The sequence below is a fragment of the Panicum virgatum genome, chromosome 3N (assembly GCF_016808335.1).
Source record: "Panicum virgatum strain AP13 chromosome 3N, P.virgatum_v5, whole genome shotgun sequence".
Taxonomy (NCBI): domain Eukaryota; kingdom Viridiplantae; phylum Streptophyta; class Magnoliopsida; order Poales; family Poaceae; genus Panicum; species Panicum virgatum.
Window position 1 is genome coordinate 11,974,248 of NC_053147.1, and position 24,473 is coordinate 11,998,720.

At 46.5% G+C, this 24,473-nt stretch overlaps 1 protein-coding gene, 1 long non-coding RNA gene and 2 pseudogenes across 4 annotated transcripts; 1 reads left to right on the forward strand and 3 right to left on the reverse strand.

Annotated features, from left to right (window-relative positions):
• Positions 1-488: 488 nt before the first annotated feature.
• LOC120664310 lies at positions 489-1,781 on the reverse strand. The gene is made up of 3 exons (XR_005670832.1): positions 1,449-1,781; positions 935-1,018; positions 489-843 (listed from the first exon to the last, which is right to left on the reverse strand). It is a non-coding gene; the product is annotated as an uncharacterized LOC120664310 (long non-coding RNA).
• Positions 1,782-7,798: 6,017 nt separating this feature from the next.
• On the reverse strand, positions 7,799-11,347 carry LOC120664308 (annotated as a pseudogene).
• A 3,148-nt stretch (positions 11,348-14,495) lies between these two features.
• On the reverse strand, positions 14,496-24,364 carry LOC120664309. Of its 3 annotated transcripts, XR_005670831.1 has the most exons (3): positions 23,826-24,364; positions 20,266-20,328; positions 14,496-19,213 (listed from the first exon to the last, which is right to left on the reverse strand). XR_005670831.1 is itself a non-coding variant. In XM_039943465.1 (2 exons), exon 1 carries the CDS (start codon positions 24,290-24,292, stop codon positions 23,837-23,839), a length of 456 nt encoding a protein of 151 aa, XP_039799399.1. In that variant the 5' UTR covers positions 24,293-24,364; the 3' UTR covers positions 19,962-20,328; positions 23,826-23,836. The 3 variants fall into 3 exon arrangements, 1 of the variants encoding a protein (XP_039799399.1); XM_039943465.1 differs by lacking the exon at positions 14,496-19,213 and having other exon boundaries at positions 19,962-20,328; XR_005670830.1 differs by lacking the exon at positions 14,496-19,213 and having other exon boundaries at positions 19,966-20,328; positions 21,110-24,361.
• LOC120667547 lies at positions 16,986-17,593 on the forward strand (annotated as a pseudogene).
• Positions 24,365-24,473: the final 109 nt, after the last annotated feature.

Here is a 24,473-nt window from a genome sequence, read left to right on the forward strand (position 1 = left end):
CTCTTCCTTTACATTAGATTTCAGCACCCATGCTGTTGAATGCCATTTGCCAGCCATGTTCGTTCCTAACAAAGGCTTATGGAAATGTTGGCTGTCACCAAACAGTCGAACACGTCTGTATCGGCCATCGGCACAAATGGCCCTCTGCTTTGTTTCACAATGCTAGATTTGCAGAACTTGTGCCGTGCAGAATCATTGGTCGGTGCCTCTCCTGGCGCTTCCCAGTCATGCAGTTATTTGCTTCAGAACAACTTTGTGGTCATTACCCTGTTCTCAGGACTAATTTCTTATGGCGCCTGACTAATTTCTTGTGGTTCATTTGCAATCACCCATTCTTTTCAATTCCATTGCTGAGTTACCAAGAGAAACGTTTCTGCAAGACATAAAATTTGAAGAAACAACGCTTTACATGAAACCTCTGCACAAGATTGGTCTATCCAAAGACTTGCCGGATCGCGCTGCACGCCATTCAGTATTAGGGACCCACGTGGAATGAAGTTCACTACATTCAGTGCATTTCAAAAGGCAGCTTGTCGAACAACAACACCAGCAAGAGTCCTCTGTAGTCATGCAGAAAAACACATAAAAATTTGAAAGTGCTACCTGTGTTTCGTTTATGCTGGAGCACACACTAATTCATGCACTTGAAAATAAAAAATAAATAAAGAATGATAAAAAAACTGGAGCATGGAGCTCAACACGCCAAATTCTTCAGCTTGCAGCCTGGGACTTGTTTTCTGCTCAACATCAAGGCCTTCAAATAATCTGCAGAAAGGGCATGTAATACATTCTACCCCGAGCCACATAATCCATCATTTTTTGCTGGTCTGGTAACGATCCTAGCTACAAGAAGTCACGCAGACACAGGGGCAGGGGAGTTGGCATTAGAAGCAAACATCATTCAAAATTAATCAAGCACACTAATATTACAAACCTTGGTGATAACTTTCATCGGGTCTTCGATCTTATTTCAAGCACGCCAGCCGCCTCCTGATTGCATATTCCCATCCTGGCAGATCTGGCCGTGATCATAGATGATGTTAGAATTTATGCATGCAAATGAACAAGAAACTAGAAAAAGTTCATATATATATATAGGGATTTGCGATCCAATAGTAAATTTGTAAAAAGGTGCAGCATTAATTTGTGCCTAAACTTGCTGACTAAATTGTAGTATTTAGATACTCAAATGTGTGATTCCGAAAGTTAAATGGTTTAGGTGGCACAACTGCCCATAAATGGCAGATTGCAGTCGACGCATGTATCATCAATGGTTGGCTAGAGGCTCTAAGCACTGCTAAAGCATTTTTTATCATTAACTTTGATCACATCCCGTCGTATCTAAAAGTATGCTCAAGTCACAGGTTGCTTTTTAGGAAAAACCAATGGACCTAATGGTCACTTTTTAATTAAATGAAATGAAAATGAAAACGAAAACTGGAGGTTACCTTCGTAACGGGCGTCTAGCTCTTTCTCCTCGAGATGATCCAGACGGTGCTGTAGGCTCGGGGGAAGCACCTTTATACCAGGGCAAGATTGAGGGCCTGTTTGGCACGGCTTCACCGGCTCCGGCTTCGTCTACTGTAGCGCACTGTAGCAGCGCTGTAGCGCGGAGCCGGTGAAGCCACCCTTCCGTAGCTTCAGCGGCTTCACTCCTGCCGCAGGCAAAGCTGTTTCGTTTCAGCTCCGTGCTACAGTGCGGCACAGTGCGCGGCACTGTAGCACGGAGCCGGAGCCGTCCGCGTGAAGCTCTCCCAAAGGGGCCCTGAATACGAAGACTTCTAAGAGATGAGTACGCTTGAGGCCCATTCGGCAAGGGGAAAATTCGATTCATGCCACCACAACTCCGTGAATTTGGATTTCATGTTGAAAATCATGCCACTCAATGGCATGGATTTCAACATGAAATCCAATTTCAAAAAATTGTAGTGGTATGGATCCAACTAACCTTTCGGCAAGGATTGCAGGCTGCTGCAATCGTAAAGGTCGAGGTCTTCCAGCGATGGGAGCCTTCCCAAGCAAGATTCTAGCGATTTCAATTCACGGCACCCCATAATATTTAATGTTTGGAGGGCATCCAGCTGTCCTGATAAGGAGCGAAGATTGCCGCATGAAAACATATGCAAGGTCTTGATGGATGAAGGAAGATTGGCAACCTCTGCCAAGCCACCGCATTTCAGTATCGTTAGCGATTCTAGGCATGGGAGGAAGGAATGGTTGGCTGATGACGACAGCTTCAGTACAGCTGCAGACGCCCTGGCCTCACCGCTGGACCCTTGAATTAATGATGACATATCCTCCCGCTGGCCGAATATGATAGACTTGAGATTATCGCACTCGTGAATATCTAATGTCTTGAGAGATGGCGGTAGGTTGGGAACCTCTACCAAAGATGCACAGCTAGATATCCGTAGAGACTCCAGACATGGCAGGAGTCCACTCTGTTCTGTGATAGTATAGAAGCAGAATGCTTACTTCATTGCTAGCCCGAAGAGGCAGATTTATACTGGTACAAGTCGGTAGACTTACTACTTGCATGAAGTGGTAAAATCTAAGTTGACTACTGCTACTTCTACTGTATACAGCAGATATACTTACTAGTTAAGGAAACTACATGTCACTGCTGACCTCATATACTAATATAGGTCATGGGTGACATCACAGGATTACATGTGCAGCTTATACAATGCTGCTAGCTTTGGAGAGTGCCTTAAGCTAAGACTTACTCATCAATCACCCCCTAAGTCTTGGCTTCTTCTAGTTTTGCAATCTTGATCATGCCAATTTTGCTGCGCAGCGCTTCAAATTGGATCCTTCCCAATGCCTTGGTTAGGATGTCAGCTAGCTGATCTTTAGTGTTGATGTAGCTCACCCTTGTCTTCCCTTGATCAACACAGTCCCTGATGAAGTGGTATCTTGTGTCGATATGTTTGCTGCGCTCATGGAAGACAGGATTCTTGCACAGCTCGATTGCTGCTTTGTTGTCCATCCTTAGCTCAAAGGGAGCTGGTTCTTCATCTTGGAGCTCCCCGAGCAGCCTTGACAGCCAAATGCCTTGGCAGGCAGCAGATGTGGCTGCAATGTACTCTGCCTCACATGAGGAGAGTGCCACAACTCATTGTTTCAGCGAGTACCAGCCGATAGGACAGCTGCCGAGGAAGAAGATGCAGCCACTCGTGCTCTTGCGAATGTCAATGTCACCAGCCATATCACTATCAGTGTAGCCGACCAGCTTCATGTTCTTCTTTTCTTCTTCCTTCTTGTACTGGAGCCCATAGGACAGAGTTCCTGCTAGGTAGCGCAGAATGCGCTTTACAGCAGCAAGGTGCTCTGTTGTTGGGGCTTCCATGAAGCGACTGACATAGCCCACAGCAAAGCTGATGTCAGGTCGAGTGTGTGTGAGGTAGCGCAGGCTCCCCACAATGCTTCTATACAAGGTTGCATCTGCTGCAGGTGCTGAGCTAACCTTGCTCAGCTTGAACCGTGGCTCCATGGGCACTATGCAGGGATTGCAGCCTTGCATTCCACCAGCAGTGAGGATCTTGGCAGCATAGGCAGACTGAGATATGGTGATCTTGTCCTTCTCCTGTTTCACTTCAATGCCAAGGTAGAAGGAGAGCAGTCCCAAGTCACTCATCTTGAATTTTGCCTTCATCTCTGCCTTGAATCTTTCAATCTCCCTTGGATTGCTGCCGGTAATGATGAGATCATCCACATAGATCCCAATTACTCCCTCCTTCCTCGTTTATAAGGCACGGTGGAATATGGCACGGTCTTCCAAATGATACTTTGACCATTTATTTGTCATATATTATATCACTTATGATTATAAATTTATAATCATTGTAAACTATATTTGATCACGAATCCAATCATATAAAATTTACATTATAAAAATTAAAAATTAATAGTTAAATTATTGGTCAAAGATATAAATGTTTGAATCTTGATATGCGTGTGTGCCTTATAAACGAGGAAGGAGGAAGTAGGAGCCTTTGATCTCTGCAGCCACGTGTGTATATGCCATGTTCAGTGGCACACTGCTTGAAACCGAGTTCCAGCAGGCTGGCATCAAGTTTGATGTTCCATGCACATGGTGCTTGGCGTAGGCCATACAAGGCCTTGACCAGCCGATAGACAAGGTGTTCCTTGCCTTTGATGGTGAAGCCCGGCGGCTGCTCGATGTAGTCCTCTTCTCTGAGCTCGCCATTGAGGAAAGCCGACATGTCGAGGGGGTGGAGTGACCAGCCGGCGTGTGCAGCTGTAGCGACCAAGAGCCGAACAGACTCAAGTCGGGTTACCGGCGCAAACACTTCATCGAAGTCAATGCCGGCGCGCTGCACATATCCCTTGGCGACGAGCCGGGCCTTATGGCGAACAATGTTGCCAGCAGCGTCCTTCTTCACCTTGTAAACCCACCGGAGCCCAATTGGCCGATGTCCTGGTGGGAGTTCAACAAGCCGCCATGTCTTGTTCTCCTCGACTGCCCTGATTTCTTCATTCATTGCTTGCTGCCACTCCAACTTCTCTGCTTCAGCAAAGGATGCAGGTTCCAGTGATGAAATCATGTGCAGCTCGCCTTCAGCCAGCTCACGCTCTGCCATGCCGGGCAGTGGTGCGTCATCGCCGAGGACATTGTCCAGGCGGCGGAAGCGCACAGGCGTGTCGCTGTGCTCTGCATCAAGCTGGTCTTCAGCATCAGGTGGTGGTGTGGCGAATTCCACCGGAGCTTGTTCTGCAGTAGGTGCTGCAGATGGCGCTGGTGGTGGTGTATGAGCTGTTTGCTCTGCACCCCCATCAGTTGGAGTCGGTGATGCTGCTGCTATTGGTGTTGGAGCAGCAGGTGCTGGAGCATTATACAGCATGGTGGTTGACTCGACGGTGAACTCCAGGGTCCGCCACTCGCCATCTGTTGATTCTTCCACCTTGCTCCAGTCCCAGCCCCTCTTCTCGTCGAACACCACGTCTCTCGTGATGTGGACGCGCTGGGACACAGGGTCAAACACCCTGTATGCCTTGGTTCCAGCTTCATAGCCGATGAAGACAATGGCAGTGCTACGATCTTCCAGCTTGGACTGATGAGGCCGCGTCTTCTTCATGAACGCCAAGCACCCGAAGGTGCGGAGAAAGCTTACGGCCGGCTTCTTGCCGTACCATGCCTCATATGGCATTTTGCCATTGAGCGCCTTGGTTGGCGCCCGGTTCAAGAGGAACACGGCTGTTGACACGGCCTCTCCCCAAAACTTGGCAGGCATGCTGCGTTGCTTGAGCAGGCTGCGCACCGTCGCCATGACGGTCTGATTGCGCCGCTCCACAACGTCATTCTGCTGCGGCGAGTATGGCGCCGAGTGATGGCGCTGCACCCCCTTCGCCGCGCAGTAGTCACCGAACTCGAGGGAGGTGAACTCCCCACCATAGTCAGTGCGTAGGATCTTCAATTTCCTCCCACTTTCAAGTTCTGCTACAGCCTGGAACCTTTTTATGGCTGCTGGTGCGTCGCTCTTCGCTTCCAGTAGAAGCAGCCACATGAAACGGCTATAATCGTCGACCAGCAGCAAGAAATACTTCTTACCGCCGGGAGTTGCAGGCATGACGGGGCCACAGATGTCGCCATGAACCAAGTCGAGGGTGTGCTCAGTGCGGAACTTCGCCTGAGCAGGGAATGGTGTCCGCTTCTGCTTGGTGAGGACGCAAGTGTCACAGAACTGATCTGCGTGCTCGATTGCTGGCAGGCCGTAGACCATCTGCTTCTTCGCCAACTGCTGCAGGGCATTGAAGTTGATGTGGCCGAAGCGTTCGTGCCACTTCTAGGCGTTGTCGTTGGCGCGGGCAGCAAGGGATAAAGGCCTGTCGATGTCGAGGTGCAGGGTGTAGAGCCGATTGCAGCCCCGCTCGATCCTGGCCAGTAGCCGCTGATGCTGATCCCAAATGCGCATGACCCCACGCTTGATCTCCACCGTGGCGTCCCTCTCATCAAGCTGCCCAACGCTGATGAGGTTGCTCTTCAGGCGCAGGATGAAGTAGACGCCTGTCAGAGCTTGTTGCTCGCCGCTGGAGGTGGAGAAGACGACCGTGCCTTGGCCCTCAATGGTCACCAGCGAACCATCGCCAAAGCAGACCGTGCCGGTGATGTTTTGGTCAAGCTCGGAGAAGACATCTCGCCGGCCGGTCATGTGGTTCGTTGCACTGGTATCAAGGTACCACTTATCAGCATGGCGGTCGCCATCAGAGTTGAGGTGGAGTTGACCACGTGGCTCCTCCAGATGGACTTCAAACAGAGTAGGGGTGCTCTGTTTTGGCGAAGTAGAGCCCCCTTTCTCTGGTTTGGAACAGCAGAGCAAAGTGCTCTATTTTGGTGAAGCAACATCTCCTCTGTTCTGGAACAGCACAACAAAGTGCTCTGTTCCAGCGGTACGCAGACCTCCGCCATGAGCAGCGCTGGGCCATTGTCTTCCTCTTCGGCAAGATTGGCCCGTTCCCTGCGAGGTTTGCGGCAATCCTTGGCCCAATGGCCGTATTTGCCGCAGTTGAGGCACCGATAGGACTGCCTCTGATCGCGAGGTGGATCGCGAGAGGAATCGCGGCGGGGCGCCCTGTTTCCTCCTGAGACACCTTGCTTCTTTTGCTTGTGTGGCGGTCGGTGATGGCCGGTGTGGCTGGTCCTGCAGCCTCCAGCAGAAGACCCCTCGCCGGAGTTGCATTCCTTTCAGCGTGCCTCCCACTGCTCCTCAGTGAGGTACAGCTTGCCTCCCGCTTGAGGTTGTTCCACCGAGGAAGAGGTCGTTGCAGGGCGCTCATCCACCATCTTCAAGCGCCCGGTCACCTCCTCAATGGTGAGTGTGTCGGTGTCAAGTAGCGTCATGATAGATAGGGCTATCTGCGCATACTTGTCTGGAACCACTCGAAGCAGCTTCTCGATGGCGTTCTACTCCGAGATTTGCTCACCATAAATGGAGAGCGAGCTCATCATCCCGGAGAGGCGTAGGGCGAAGTCGTCAACCTGCTCGCCGTCGCGGAAGGAGAGCAGCTCCCAGTCGCGGCGGAGGCGCTGCAGGGTCATCTTCCTTGCACGGTCAGAGCCAACATGGATTGACTTGATCGCCTCCCAAGCTTCCTTCGCTGTGTGCTTGCTGGCCAGCGGGCGGATCATCTCCGCTGGCATAGCAGAGAGGATAGCATCTATCGCCATCCGGTCTTCCTGCCGACCAGCATCACCATGCTCCATCGCATCCCATAACCCTCTGGCCTCCAGCTTCACCTGCATCAAGAGGCTCCAGTCCTCATAGTTTGTGCGAGTGAGCTGCGGGTAAGGGGTGCCACTGACTTCCTTCACGATGCGCTGGACAACCACCTCTCTGGTCTGTCTCTGCATTCTGCCACGCCGGTGTGGTGGAGAAGGGGAACGACGGCGATAGGTGCGGAGCCGGGCATCGCCTGGAGCTGAAGACATGGCGCCTCACTCTCTCAGCAGCAAGACAGGGAAGAAAGCAACACGGCAAGGAGCACAGGTCTCTCAGAATATTTTTTAGCTCTGGTGCCAAATGATAGTATAGAAGCAAAATGCTTACTTCATTGCTAGCCCAAAGAGGCAGATTTATACTGGTACAAGTCGGTAGACTTACTACTTGAATGAAGTGGTAAAATCTAAGTTAACTACTGCTACTTCTGCTGTGTACAGCAGATATACTTACTAGTTAAGGAAACTACATGTCACTGCTGACCTCATATACTAATATAGGTCATGGGTGACATCACAGGATTACATGTGCAGCTTATACAATGCTGCTAGCTTTGGAGAGTGCCTTAAGCTAAGACTTACTCATCATTCTGGCGGTGCAGATTGCTCAGAAGCTTCTTGTGCGGTCAGGTTCTTGCAGGTATCAACAGTTAATTTCCTCAAGGATACTAGGGACTGGAGTTCCTTTTCTGGCCAGTACGCGAGACCATCACAATACCAAATAATTAATTCTACCAGCTGTGCAAAATATGTCCATAGCAACAGTGCACTTGAGTGGGAGAACAGAAGGTTGCATGAAAATAACAGCATTCTTGTCAGGGGAGATTTACGATCCCATTTCTCCTTGCCATGCACCAACTCACTTGAATTTTGATCAACCACAAATTCTGTTACTACGTTATCGGCACCCAAAGTCAGGGTGGACAATGAAGCGATATATCTGCTAGCTGCCTGTAGGGACAATATTTGTTGGCTGGTTCCAGTTACTTCTAATACACTTAGCTTCGGTGCCTCTGGTAGGATAGTCAACTTTGGGCATCTTCGAATTGTTAGTTTCTCGAGCCAGTGAAATGTTAGCTCTTCTTCTGGAGTTCCTTTGCCTGCCTCCCATCTCTCAAGGGTTCTCAAATCAAGTAGTACTAATTCCCTCAGCGCTGGAAATGCTGAGCGGCACTCGGTCTCAACCCCTCCAAATGGTGGTTTAATATCTGATGCCTTCGGCAATGCAGCTAGACTTTTACAATCGCTGATTGACAGCTTCTCAAGCCGAGGAAATATTACATGTTCTTCTACAGTTGCTTCATTTGCCTCCCATTGCTGAAACATCTCCAGGTGACGTAATTCCATTTCTCTCAATGCTGGAAATGCAGAGCACAACGCGGTGTCAATTCCTTCAGATGATTTTGTAATCAATGGCGCCATTGGCAATGAAACCAGACTTTTACATTCTTTGACTAACAGCTTCTCAAGCAAAGGAAATACTGGATTTTCTCCCTGTACGTCTCTTGTGTCCCACCATGTCTCAAAACTTGGCAAGTGAAACAAGCGAAGAACTTTCAGAGCTGGTAACTGCCAGACTGCAGGAAGCTTCTGGAGCTTTTTGCAATCAAATAGCTCAAGCTCCACTGTGCCTTTCAAGTTATTCAGCCATGTTGGACAAGTGTTGCCATTGTAAGAATATATCCTCAAAACCTTCAGCCCATCATGTGGCTTCAGACCTTCCAGCCCCTCTGTATCACTATTTTGTGCCTCCTTGTCACTATCAGTCCATCTTAATATCAATCTGGCCAGTTTTTTCTTATTTCCAAGATTTGCCGCATATGCATCTGCTTCTGTCACATTTTCTAGCTGCCTTAGCTCCAACTGCCCACCAAGGTCGTTTAACCGCCCCAATTCTCCCACCTTACTGCAACCAGAGCCTGCACCTGCTACAAAGCATGTAAGCGTCTGTAGGGAAGTGAGGTGTCTGAGGCCAGCAGGCATACTCTTTAACTCATCACATCCATGGGTGTACAGGTGACGGAGGGCTGTCATATACTTCATTCCCTTGGGAAGTCGTTCAAGATTTTCACAGTAAGAAAGGTTCAATGTTTGTAGATGATATAGGATGCTTATGTCTTCAGGAAGCGAGTCAATATCACTATTTGAGAGATCAAGATACCTCAAGTGATGAAGACATTTGGGTTTTAGGAATGAAGCTCGTGTGCTGATTATCCTTAATGCTCGTGCACACCCGTATTTTGACAAAAGCTGCGTGTCTGGGTCTAGACTTTGCTCACATATCAGTGTTTGGAGAATCAGATCTCCTTTCTCTCGAGAAGTATTGAGAAGAGTTTCTGGTTCAACTGACAATAGTAAATGACGAGCTGAATGGGGAAAAGCCTCACTTTTACTCTGTTCTGTAGTTATAGCAGCACATTCTTTTCCCATAGAATCCAGTGCGACATCATGCATAAGATCATGGATCTTACATGTAACTCTAGAATCCTCAATACCATTGAACTCAAATGGGATCCCCTTCACATCTTGGAAAAATGACCTAGACGCCAACTCATTGAAAATGTTTTTACCTGAAATTTCAGGATGTCCTTCTCCTTGTTGCTCTGGGATAAAACCATTGGCCATCCATAGCTGGATCAACATTTCCACATCAATCTCATAATCCTTGGGAAACATAGCACAGAAAGCAAAGCATTGCCTCATATGTGATGGCAAGCAGTTGTAACTAAGCTTGAGTACTGGTAAGATTCTGTTTCTATCATCACAAATCTTTTTTCTTCTTAACACATCCTTCCATTCACGCACGGTGGTCTTTGTACTTAACACAGAGCCCAATGCTGTAGCAGCTAAAGGAGAACCAACACATCTCTTGGCAACATCTCCAACCATGTTAACTAGTTCACGAGGCCAATCCTTTTCTTGTTTTGAACTAAATGCTTTTGACTTGATAATTTCCTCTATGAATTTTTCACCCAAGCTTCCAAGTTCATAGGCTTGTTTAGATGTACCCATCATTAGTCGAGCGACTGCTTGATCACGAGTTGTTATCAGCACTGAGCTACCCTTGCTACCATGCTGGAGGTAGGACTTCATTTTTTCCCATTTGTGTGCCTCATCACGGTTCCATACATCATCCAATACCAGCAAATACCTCTTCCCGCTAATTGCATTTTCAAGATTGTCCAATGCGGAATTTCCACTTGCTTGACAACCATTCTCTTTCACTATTCTTTCGTCCAGAGAATCCGCATCAAAGTTGTCGGAGACACACACCCAGAGCCGCAGCTGGAAATGCTTCTTAATCTCAGGGTCATTGTAAACAAGTTGTGCTAAAGTGGTCTTCCCCATCCCCCCCCCCCATGGCGACGATCGGAAAGATTGAGAGACTCACATTGCTGGCTTCATCAAGCAATGTCTTAATAACCTTCTGCTTTTCTCCATCTCTCGATCTGCTGGCAATCTTCATAGGGTCATCGATGATATCAGCACTATTCTGGCGCAAGTAATTTATGGGCACTGGCGGCTCTAGTTGGAATTTGAACCTGAAGGCATTCATCTCTGCAATAAGGACATCAAGTTCTTGCAAAATCGTACGGAGCTTGTTGCCCATCGTGTGACGGAATGCAACACGGTTGTGAGAAGGGAAGAGCTTTATTACATTCATGCCGAGCTCCTTGTAGTGACCCTCCTTCTTGGCTTTGCGGCGGAGCGCCTCGTACTTGAACTCATCCAAAACATCATTCGCCTGGTAGGCCATGTTTCAGACCGCCTCCAGCCAAGCCTTCGCCCCTTCTCTCTTGGCTGCTGCCTGCTCCTCTGCGTCAGCGATGACGTCCGGGATGGCCGGCAGCTTGCGCTTGAGGACCTCATGCTGCTTCTCCAAGCCCTCCATCACCCGGTACTGGTCCAGGAGGTAGCTGGAGGCCTTCTCCTTCACCATGGACAGCAGTGGCCCGACCACCATGGTGGCCAGTACCTCAGCCATCGAACGCCCGGAGCTCAGAACACACACACAGGACAGTGGACACACGGAAACACAGTTGCAAGGTGGAGAGGGTGGCGAAAGCTAGACGACGGGTTTGAGAAGCTGCTTTTGGGGAAAAGGGGAGAGTGCGAGCATTGACGGTGCCAAGTGGATGCGTTCCATTGGTTGCATAAATTACAGCAATACAGAATAATGGCGTTCGTACAGATGTGTTCCCGTGGTGCATCTTGATCTGCGACTCTTCAACCAACGAGAAGCCAAGGAAAATTTCAAACCATGTGGGAGCATGTGCCCTTCGCAATTTCCAGACCATCCATGTGCATCTCGACTCTCGAGGCCGCCTTCGACGCTGCCGCTGTCCTAAAGTCAGCGCTGCCGTTTCACTAACCGAAGTATTAGGGCAGTCCCAACCCAGATTCTATCATGGAGTTTAAGCCTTCTATTTATTGTGTTTTGCTGATGTGACAGTATATTTATGAAAGAGAGAGGGAGAGAAATCAAGACTCCAAGTCTTATTTAGACTCCAAGTCTTCGAGAGAGACAAGTGAGCCATATAAACTAAAGTAACACACTTTGCATTGGGAAGTATAGTTTCTTATGATGGAGTCTTTGAGGCTTAGACTCTATGAGTGGAGTTTGCATTGGGACTGCCCTTAGATGATGATGGAGCCAGGCATGGCCAGGTGGATCCGACCCCTAGACACCGCCCGCCCCCACTGCCCCCGGCCCCGGCCGCGGCCGATGTCGAGCGCGTCGCGCCCCCGCCGTAGAGCGTCGTTGCCACCCCCGCCGCCCCGCCATCAAGCGTCGTCGAGTGTCGTTGCCATCCGCTCGCCCCCACGCAGCAGTAGCAACCGGCGCCGCTACGGGGAGCGCGCTGTCGAGGCTGCTGCAGGAGGCGGCGTCGGAGCACGGTGGCGTCGACTGCTGGAGGAGCCGCGCGGGCGCGCGCAGCGTCAGGAAACTGGGTAGGACCGAGAGGTGGGGGAAGGAAGAAGATAGAAAGGAGCCTGACTGGCCCTTCGATTTTTTCTCCATGGAGGGTGGCCACACCAAGGCCACAGCGGGGCACTTCACATTTTGCTGGATCCGGATGCAGGGGCGGGATCCCAATGATTATGAAAGTGCAATAAACGCAAAATAGTTCAGGCATCTAAATAATTTAAAAATTATTTTATTGGAGTGTTATTTGTATGGGCTAAAAAATATAGCTCTCAAAGTAAACAGGGCCATGGACTGATGGACATCGATAGTAGGTCTAGTTTGACCCTTTGAGTAGATCAGAATCCAGGAGGTAGGCGATTAAATAGTAATTAGCAATAATAATAACCTTAATAAAATGTGCGGCGATGAAGCAAGGACGACGTTGTTGCGGGCCAAAGCAAGATCGGAAAAGGAGCAGTGCGTGGGTATCATCGTTTTTTCGCCCATAAGCAACATTCTGGATCGAGAGTGTGTTTAGTTGGTGAAAGTTTTTGAGTTTGGCTATCGTAGCACTTTTGTTTTTATTTTATAATTAGTGTCCAATTATGTACTAATTAGGTTCAAAATATTTATCTCATTATTTCCTACTAAATTGTGCAATTAATTATTTTTTAAACTATATTTAATATTTCATACATGTGTTGAAAAATTCGATGTGACGAAAATCTTAAAAAATTTTAGAAACTAAACAGGGCTTGAGAACTAGAAGAACGCCATCAACAATAATGGGCATCGCCCGGCCGTCGTGTCCGCGACCATGGCTCGAGGTGCCTGGTGACGTCCATGGCAGGTGCAACGGCAAAGACCATGTGAACTTCAGCCGGCAAGGCATACGGCATACCTGATGACGGACCAATGATATTGTTTGCATTCTTCTGTTCAAATTATTGCAAACTTACATTCAATCGTTCTAGTAACAGCCTTAAAACCCCTCCTGCTCTTTTTCCAAGATACATTCGCTGTATTCGCTTGGCTTATCAGCCAACCAGCCAGTAGTACTGTTCTCTCATACTAAATCAGCACCACCCACCAGCAACCAGCCAATCAACAGTACTGTTCTCTCATAATAAATCAGCACCAGTCATCAGCCACAGCCAATCGAACACAGCGGGTCGCTTTGAAGGTGCAATAACAATTTGCTGCTATTCCAAATATATATGGTGACTTTATTCGCTGAACAATTACAATTTCACCTTCTCCTGTTACAAATTGTTCTTGTAGATATATTGTTTTAGCTCACTCGTACTTGTTTATCAATACTGATCTCCTTTAAAAAATTATAATCAATATATTCAAACACCCTCCTTAGCTTTGGAATTAATAATGTTCTTCTAGATACTAGATCCGAAAAGACCAGCAAGCAAGAGCAGCAGGGATGTAAGGTTTGAGTAGGAGCAAATAAGAATTCAACCCAATAGCGCACTTGTTTCAACTTTCAAGTATTGGTCCCCATAGATCACACAAAACGATCGATAACCCTATTACCCTAAGAAATAAAAAGACAAGCACCATAACCAAAGAAAAAAAACAAAAAACAAAATCAAAACGAGCCAAAACCTAGCCGCATTGCAATGCCGAGCTGACCAGACCTGACTCATGGGTATGACAATGCTTAACAAGCCGCTTTGACCGCAAGCACCATTAGGGAAAACTCAAATATCAAAAGCCAAGAAAATCAACACCAAATTAAATGAAAATGTGGAGGACAGATCCATCTAGGTAGAGAACCAAATATCCCACCCTGATCAAGAGAAAATTAAGAGTGACATTGAAATTAAAGCTCGGAGGCAGAGTAAACTGATCAAAAATGGAATTCTTGGAGGAGGAATCATGGGAATGAATATAGTGTGCATGAATACTATCCACATCATAGTTACATCTCTTCCTTTCATGTTTCATCTAAAAACATAAAAAGAAACCTAAAGGCAGTAACCACCTGCACCTCTCCTTGTATGAGGTTTACACAAAGTACACTTAAAACTTGAGCACAATATGCCTATGAGCTAAGGGCTCCATCTCCATGTACATTTCCCGCATGCATCTTAAGGCGATCCCATGACTTGGTCTTCGATCTTTGCATGAACCGTGTCAACCTATGTTATCTTGACAAGTGGGTGCCTTGCCAACCACACGCGCTGATACGTCGGCATGTCTATCCGTCAACTAATTCAGATGGGTTCGGCTGGCCCGGTCGCCCTACGCTACTGGTGCTTCCAAAGGCGAAGCTCTCGTCTTTGGTGACCAGCAAACGGAGGGCTAAAACCTTTAGTTTTGAAGCAAGGGATGAGCGTGGATGCAGGCCTTGGTACCCCCAAAATTTGTATGCAAGATGAGCTTACAGGACTGCCAATCAAGCGAGCCACTAGGTTTGAGAATAATGTGGGATCCAAGAATGTAGTGGCTGGTGAATCACTGATCAAAAAGCGGATTTTTGAGAGATTCTTCATCGATCTAGTGGCCGGTGAATCACTGATCAAAGAGCGAGCAGCCGCCAGGTTTAATGATTTTGTGGGATCCCTGGATGTAGCGACTGGCGAACCGCTTCTTCTTCCACAAAGATTCAGACAAAACCGAGCTTGGATAGAACTGAAGAAGATTTGGCGAACGAAGAAAAAGGTAAAAGGGTTTAAAATTAAGAAAATCAAAGGAGGTTATTCAGTAGCCATCGCAGGTTTCATTACTTTTCTTCCATTCAAATTCAAAAAAGCTCTTAAAAAAAAGGATAGCGAAAGCTCAATTCACCATTGATAGCTTTATCCCTAAAAGGAGGGTAGATCCCCCCTCTGACCAGTATACTCATACGGGGTTGCCAGAGCACTCATCCCGAGCCCGCACGCAGGCTTCTAATCTAGATGCACTGAAAATGTCTATAAAATATCCAGTTTTAGAAAACAACACTCACTCTCTCTTTACGAGAATTTCAACGAACCCCTCACCCAATTATTATCTCACTAAGGTGGGAGCAGGTGAACTTATTTATTGGGCACCCGGGGACGAGTACATCTATCTATCACAAAGTAACATATTGTAAAAAAAGAAAACACTTTTCTGCATAGTTGACCTCTTTGAACATGACTGGAGAGGTCCGCCTGGAAAGCAGTTTACAGAGTTCCACCCAGTGAGTAACCAAGATAAGAAGTGTCTACAGTGGTGGAATAGTAGGGAACCCTGAACAACACCTCACCCTTTTCAAAGCTACATGCGGGAATACTGGGGGCAATGAAGCCCTTCTTATCCTATTCGGTACTAAATAGAAAAGCGAATTCTAGGAAGAGTTTTGAATATTTTTACTTAAAGGAAGGGCGGTTAAAACAAAGCAAGGGATGACACTTTCAATGCGCGAAATCCGTTTCGAGTTAGAGTGCGAAACTTCTTGCTGCAGCCTTCGCTGCTTGCTACTTTCTAAAATGGAAGATGAGATGAATAGATTGAATTGATAGTCTAGAAAAAAAACAATCTATAGTCTAGATTCTATTCCCTCGATCCACTCTCATTTAAATGATGGGATTGGGCCATACCAACGTTCACTTAGTCTTTATATAAGATTGCTTCGTATCTTCAAGGATTGGGTGGAGGTGGCGTAAAAAGGAAGGAAAAAGGAATTTTAAATCCGTCCCTTCCCACAGAATCATCAGGCTTGACTTTCCTTACTTTCCCAACCCCGCTACTGTAAAAAGAACTCTTTTGTTTTGAGACTAGCTAGTCGCTATGGTTTGCGGGGAAACTCTTCTCTCTCTGGTCTCACTTCGAGTCCTTCTAGAAGTAAATAAAGGAAATGCTTATTCAACTACGGCACTGTCGGACAACCGACCGGATAACTTTCTTACCCTGTCAAATCTTTCTACAGAAACAGCACCAGACCTACTTCAATTTAGTAAGGTTTCTCTTGGACGTATCCACGATTTCCGCTTTTTCCAGGTGAAGAGTGCACAATTGAGGGAGCTCAGACTTTCTTTCCCAATGAAATGATTCTATGAGAAAGCACCTTCTGGCGCCTCGCTCACACCAATGCGCGACTAAGGCCGTACTTTTATAGATATTAAAAAATCCAGATGGGTTTTATCTCCCGTGAACTAATAGGAGCCGTATGAGATGAAAACCTCATGTATGGTTTTGGAACGGAGATTTTTTGAATAGAATGAACGACCGTAACGGATGTTGGCTCAATCCGAAGGAAATTATGCGGAAGCTTTGCAGAATTATTATGAAGCTACGCGACTAGAAATTGATCCCTATGATCTAAGTTATATACTATATAACACGACTAAACGAATAGCATTTCGAAGACAGTCTGACTCTTGAATTATCCCTCATCTGTTGACTGACTCGCCTACACAGCTAACGAGGAAGGATATGGTCTGGTAAGGAATGAATTGTAGTACACACCCACTAATTGTTGAATAGTTCACAAAAGAATGGATTGGATCGAAAGGACTTTCCTACTTGGAAATAACAAGAGAACGAAAACACTGATTCTTCTTTGAAGGAAGCAGATCAATAAAATGAACACATTCAAAGTGTTAGGGATGCACGCACGCGCCTGGTAGCGCACCAGAATGAATTTACCCCAATTAGCCGCCTATTGGGAAAGATAATAGCAGGCTCAGTCCTAACTGGAGCGTATATGGGTATGGTTCAAGTCGAGCCAAGCCCTATATCAGTACTAAACAGAGTTAATTATACAGTCATCATACAGTTGTATGCTGTTCGGTGTGGACTGCGTGGTCTCAGAATGAACTGGATAATAGTTACATGGTTGTATCTAACGTGTCGGTGTGAATGGATTCAGATCTAAATTACGACCCCGTCGTAGTTCTCAATCATTTCGTGGCACCGGGTGTGGCTGAACCATCTACGATGGGGGAGCGAAGGGAGGAAGCTTAGATAAGAGAATACGCTCTCGCATCGCTTTTTTTTGTAGAAAGCTCGACCAGCGAGAAAAAGTGTTTGGCCTGAGCCAAAAAGAGGTTGATCCACTTCATTCGCCAAGCGAATGATCTTCGCTTCGCGGGAACAACAAAAACCACCATCTCGCTCTTTCCTTTCTTTGGTGCTACATTTTTTTCCAAGGGATGGGGTTGGGGTGTATAATAACCCATTTTTTGAGTATGCCCGGGAACAACTCCTAGGTCAATTAAGGATCAAATATAGGAACCTCATGGGTAAGGATAAGGTAATGGAATTGATAGAGAAATTCATAGACCAAGGTAGGATAGGCAAATTGATAAAGGGAATAGAGATGATGATAGAGATCATACTGAGAAAGAGGATAATTCCGTACGGGTACAACTCTTATTTGAACGAAGTGCAAAAAATGCGATCTTTTTTTGTCTAATAGAACAAACACTAATACCTTAATTGAGTCCAGAAAAGAAATTGACTTGTGACACCGTGAGATTGGTTGGTCTATTCAAGACTCATGACTCAAGTCTCCCTTTAGCGTCTTAAGCCAGAAATGAATGGATTTTTTGCAATATGAGATTGAATGCCATAACTCTGTTTTGTATTTTACTTTTTATTGGTGCAGTTGGGAAATCTGCACAGATAGGATTGCATACTTGGTTACCCGATGCAATGTTGGCTAGACCTAGAAATGTGACAGAGTTACTAGGAGGCGCGCAGCGGTATCTTGTATATTGAAACGTATGGGTTGAGTCGAAGGAAGAATCTCATTTATTTTTTTGAAGTATAAAGGTCAGTTTAATTAAGTATATTTTTTAGTATAAAGGAAAGGGCGTGCGTGTCATTAGTCAGCCTGTTTTTCTACTATTTCTATCGCATTTCATGCTAGATCGGTCCTGTACTTTCTATTGGGTTTTCATTATCATCTTAATCGTCATTCTTCACTATACGTGGGTGGAAACAAGTGTATTGGGTTGCGGAGCTAGCACTGAATCAAAGTAGACACGACCTTTCGCACAATGGAAATGGTACTACTGTGTCCCTAAGGGCCCGTCTTCCTTTTCAGAGAGAACTGAATCAGAACATCTTTCTCTATGAGAATTTTAGAGTCAAAAGGGAACCGAAAACATTGATTTTTTGTGAGAGCAATGATGAATCGAGCCGCATCACATCAACTATAGAACCCGAGACCGAGAGCGAGAGCGAGAGGAATTAAAGGGTGAATCAAAAATGGATCTAGTGGGCTCTCAATTACAGGTACGCGTACTCCTGGAAGACCCGCGTCATTGGCAAGGCCGGCTTCAACTGGGCCAGGGCGACCCTCTATCTCTAAATGATCTATCCACTCCAAGTTGGTGAAACGGCTCTCCGGATCCGTCAATTTCACTACAGGATTTGCGGATGAATGCTGGGCTGGGCCACCTCAAATGGCATGAGCCGCATGCGGGAAGACCCGCACGTACAGTTTTCAGGGGGATCCGGCCGGCCGGCGCCCACCCGACTAGAGGGACTGAGAAATTAATCGAGTACAAAACTTATCTTCAAGCTTTACCTTATTTTGATCGTTTAGAGGGCGATCGCGGAGAGCCCCTATGCTCCTAATGTAGAGCTGGAACTACAACAGTTACCATGGAATCTGCGATCACACATGAGTTACAGTTGTTTTTCCGATGAAGCTAGTACTTGAGTATACCATACTTTTTGTGTTGGAAACACCATTGTCACACGGGTCTAATAAGAATATTGACTGGCAGGTGAGCTAAAAGCCAACACCTGAGTCAGTCAGTCTTCCACTTCAGTTGCTGGTTGGCACTGTTAAATCTATGTTGGTTGTCAGTCTTCGGCATTGATTTTCCTTGAGCGGAGGAAATGGTGCTTCGTCGATCCGATTTCTCACTTCCTCACTTGAACTGGTCAAGTCTAATAGGCACAGATCCTACACCACCTCCAGTGCTTCATTGGTGCACGTGATGGTAAAAGTATATGGTTAGATTACCTCCAGCTTCACTTGGCTAACATGACTGTTCTTAAATCTGGACCTCGGCATAGCTTAGTCTTGACCTCATCTCCATTGATCCTTGTAGCACCACCAAATAACAATCATCCTGGGGACTGGGGTCAGTACAACACTTCCATGCAAACAACAAAAAGTCGACCATCAAATCGAAAATGCACTTCAGTCTCAACTCACTATATGCATGGCTGGTCAAGCTGGCCACGACAGGGCAGTCAAACTGACAGCCAAAGGTCATGTAGACAAGCACTCCCCTGTACCCGGCAAGATTCAAATCGATGGTCATTGGCAAAAGGTCAGTTAGATCAGAATTCACTAGGGAAGTTTCTGTGTAAAGTGTAAACTCCAGCTAGGCTGGCTCTCAACTTCCAGTGCCGGACCAGGAGGGCTGATAAGATCACCAGCCAGAGGTCGGTTAGATGTGCGGAAAAGTTCAGTTCAACCAGTTATATCAAATCTAACAAACTCAAATGTCAAATCTAGGCTTCAAATTGATGTCAATTACTCATCGCAACTTCGCAAGCATCTAGACATGGTATATATCCACCAGGTTTCTCAGATCCATTCCCACCTAATGAAGATTTTTATTATCGAAATTTATGTGAGAATGGTCAGGTGAAGCCTGTCATTTGATTGGGTGACTACTATCTTCTGTTCATAATATAATCATTATGGTGTATGTTAATATTAGTACTCTCAGGCAGAGTTAGAGCCATTTTCACAACAAAATATCTAGATGCATGCGGTTCGGTGTCTCTGGTTACTATTTGGTTTTATCAGTTCAAGTGCCTAGCTTAAATGGTGCTCTTGCCGTCCAAATTCATACATGCACAAAGAAATATCTTTTTGTGTGACTCACTGAAGTAGTAAAAGAACTAAAGACAGCAACATAGCTCTTGTACTGTACATTGGAAACAAAAGCTGAAAAGAAAACGGGCCCAACTCTTCCCCAGGCAAAAGAAAATGACTGCATCCAGGGGCGAATTTTTGCCCCCCGCCCAAAAACTCCATTGACGAAAAAGAAGAAAAGGGGGGAAGTGGAGATGGAGGAGGAAGCAAGAAGCCCCCCTAATCTAATCCCTGCCTCCGCCACTGACGGCATCTACATCAGAAAAACTCAGTTGCATACTCATCATGGCTCACCTTATTCTGTCCCAACTTGCAGTTCCACTCCCCAGTTCTCAGGATTCAATGTATAATTCTCATCTGTTACAAAAGAAAGCAAGGGCTTTAATATGATGCATAAAAAATGTGCAGGGACTCATAAGAATAAATCAAAGAAGACTATGGATATAAATAAGGCAAGGAAAGAAACAAAGGACAAAGAACACCAAAGAAACCAGTGAGTGATATCTGATTCATATAAGTTTTCCAAATAAAAAGAAATGCATCCTGCTAGAAGAGAAACTATATGTTTGAGCAATTTCATGTTATTCCCTGCAACCCAAGGGCCAGGTAAGCAACCTGCTCACCTTCCTCTCCCTCTCCTTTGCTCCAAGGTAGAAGAAGAGCTGAGCTCCTCTACACACATACACTCACAGCTCTCTGCGTTGGCTGAGAGCTAGAGACTGGAATGTGGCAAACTGAACTGCCTTTTCTCATTGCATTGCACTCATATTTATACACCATTGCTACCTACTCTAAGGTGCTACCACTTATGGCTAATAACTTCTATCATTAGTGGCCTAGAGCCATAAGTCAACAAAAGCTGCAAGTCAACAAAGGCTGCTAGCAAACTGCAGACTTGCCTTGCTAGCAAACTGCAGACTTGCCTTGCTAGCAAACTGCAGACTTGCCTTGACTTAATCAGATAAGGGACAGCTGCAGATTAAGTCTTACATTTCATGCCCTGAATTAAAGAAAAATGTGTGCCTAAACGGAGGAATTCCAATAAAAATGCACTGTTTCTCTGCGACTAGTATTGTAACAAAATTGTATGAAGAATGGACTTGTCTTATTAAACCTCGTAAGCGCAATTTTGAATTACCTGATCAATGTCCCGCAGACCATCCCAAAGAAATGGTGCCAATAAGACACCGAAAAGATTGATCATACCCTGTCAAAGCTCGGTTATTAGCAATCTCCTAGTTTTGCAACAACCCCGAGTCCATTCCCTCAAGCTGAATTCAATCTTCCCTGCTAACCTCAATGCTCAACTGAAGACCACGTGAGCACTACCATGTGCGGCTGTTACGGACTAGGTAGGCCCCATGCTTGCCCATAGAGAGCATACCCAAACCACAAGGCGGAAAGGTCCCATGCTCCCGTCCACCCAGACCTCACCACTATGCTGCCCCTTTGTCATCTCCGCTTGCAGTCTTCGGCACCTCCTTCGTCAGACACCCCATCCAAATCTTCTCCGCCACGTGGATATCCAGCACCAGGCTATAGCATGAAGCTGCTTGGCCGCTAAGACGTGGCATGGACCCTTTGCTGGCGATGTGGTACCCTCTGCTGCTGCACCTGTAAACTCCTTATTTTTGCTTGGGCTATTTACAGTTCTGCCCCAACTTTGATCTCTAACTGCACATTGCCCTCCTTAATTCAACTTTGCACCATTGCCCTTGCTTTGAACAAGTCAACGAATCGTTGCCACCTTTTTGTCATCAAAGTAGGGAAAATCAGGGGGCAATGATGCATTATCGACTTCGTCAAAGCAAGGGCAATTGTGCAAAGCTGAAAAAAAAGGGGGATAAACATGCACTTGGAGGTCAAAGTGAGAAAATATCCCTTTTTCGCTTTCCTCGTCATTGAACTCACCGAGGAACACTCTAGGCAGCACTGCTCGCTGCGAAATAGGGACACCCTAGGTTAACAAGCGTTGCCAAGCCGAGCTTGAGCTTGTCTCAAAGCCCAGCGCGGATCTCATGCTTGCTCGAGCTCAGTTTGAGGGAGTGTCAAGCTGAAGCTTGACATAGCAGGCTCGCTCAGCTCGTTGACAGCCCTAGCTATCTCGATGTGTGTAGCCTGGCCAGTAGCTCATCATCATGCACCAGAAAATCTCTCCCTCTTCCAGTTGCCACCAGACCAACTCCTGGCTTGAACTGGCTGACTCCAACTGATCCCTATTCATGACTGACACAAGTAAACCTACAAATTCACCTGCCCCTATAAGTACAAACTTATGAGCAATATCTTCACCAGAAATTCAGCTGCAACAACAAGCTGCCTATAGATCCTGTCTAGCTGAAACTTATGCATAAGCTAGCTTGTCACTGGCAGACTGAAAAGATGCTGCATGGAGAAGCTGGGTGTTTGGAAGCCTGGATTTTTTATGGGCTGATGAGATATTGAGTCTTACATGAAAAGATAGTGACTGAGGGTTATTTTTAACACAGCTCCAACATCTCAGATACCTGAAAATAGAGACCATTTAAGGAGACACAAGAGTGCAAGACTTGAACCAGGGAGCCGACAAGGTTACTGGCTGGGGTTTTAGGGCTTCAGGGTTAATGGCTGCCGGCATAGAAGGGTTCGGGTAGGCAGGCAGGCGATGCAGAGGAGCTAGACAGTGAGGATGGGGCGGTGAGCCAGTTGACAAGACAAGTACATCTTCGCAACCTCAACCAAAACGAAGTTGCCCAGAGCTTTTGATGTGGAAGCTGTTGGCAAGGGGGGTGGAGGAGGTGCTTTCCAAGGAGACCCGTTGAGGAGATGCATAGTTGGTGAACGACAAAGGAGACAGTCTAGATGAAAGATCATCCTAAAGATTAGAATAACACATATCTGATAAAACCGTTTCAATGTGGTGTATGATGTTTTACCAAATTTCCCTTCCACATGGTAAATCTTCAATTCACATGGTCTGAAACAGCATATATGCATATTTATACAAAATTAGAGTTGACCTATATCATGCGTATAGCAATTCGTCCAACAATAGGACATAATAGTTAGATCTTATAGCTTAAAATGTCTCAATCCAATTAGCATTGACCACCCTACGTACTCACTTATTCATCTATTATTGCCTATCAGCAGTTTTTCCAAAGAATTAACTTGAGAAGACATGACACTTAGAGCTTATAGCTTAGAATCATCTTGCATGTTTTTTCAAAAGAAAAAAAAAATCTGGCATGGCTGTAAGCAGTTTTTTCACCGACTCATTTATTAACCACGATGAAACACCTGATGATGTGAAAAGAACGTTTAGCATTAAATCAAGCATACATGCAACTTTTTTTTCAGCAATATGCTAGCAAAGGAAAAATTATTTGTCTAGCTTTTCTTACTTTTCAGTACTTGTTTTTTTTTTTGAAAGGATGGCAGAATGAAGCATTCTTGTTTTTTTTTCTTGAAAGTACTTTTCAGTACTTGTATCAGAGTAAAGCCTAAAAGTGAACAATTTCAGGAACATATGACAAAGTAGGCTCAAAATTTTGACAATACCATCCGCAACAGATATATTAAGCATTAAGCACGAATAGCAAACGAGCTCAATCCAAAAACTGGAAGAGATATCCAGTTTAACTTCTCCTATTTAATACGAATAGTGGTCAATAGGGGCAGAAAGAAAACCAAATTAGCTGCCACCACAAAGAACACATGGCAAATTAACTATGGATCTGCCACCACGAAGACATTGACATTGCAACAGATTGTTGGTCAACATTTATTCACCAATCGAAACAACTAGGAACCTCAATTTCAAAAGAACATTGTATAATCAACATTCCGCCCAAATTTCCTCCCAAAATTCAAACCTCACGGCAGCCTAGTCCTCGAGCTGCTTGAGCTCGGCCTTGAGCTGCTCCATCTTGAGCCCCATGGAGCGGCGGAGCGCGTCGGCGTCGGCGGGTGGGAGGCGCGCCAGGAGCGCGTCGAATGCGGCGAGCGCCTCGTTGGCGGCGTCGCGCGCGACGGACGCCTCCTCGTCGAAGTAGACCGTCTCCTTGCTCTCCATGGCCGCCTCGATCTCCTCCCGCGCCTCCGCGAACTTGCGGTTCACCTCGTCCACGTCCTTGCCGTAGTCCGCCGCCGAGGAGGAGAAGGCGCGACGGCTGCCGCTGGCCGGGAGCGCCGCCGCCGGGAGGGGTGGCCACTCCGCAAGCGCGGGCGCGCGCGTCGCCTTGGGTAGGGCTTGGCGGGCCGCCGCGCCGGGGGCGGCGCCTGCGGCCGGGCGGAGGAGGGCGGCGGCGGCGCGGAGGACCGCGCGAGGGTTTGGGCGCATCTTGCGTTGCGTGCGTGATTTGTCCGGTGTTCCTGCCCCGTACCAGCAATTTCGGACTCGGAGGTTCGAGTGGAGGTCCAGCAACAGAAGAGAACTGTGGAGGGCAGTAACGCCGTGTTTAGTTCCCAAATTCAAAGTTCCAAATTTTTTATCGGCACCTGTATGGACTTAAATTTAGATG

Excerpts from the sequence above, each read along its gene's own strand:
- LOC120664309 (XM_039943465.1), bottom strand. The coding sequence starts at position 24,292 with ATGCGCCCAAACCCTCGCGCGGTCCTCCGCGCCGCCGCCGCCCTCCTC.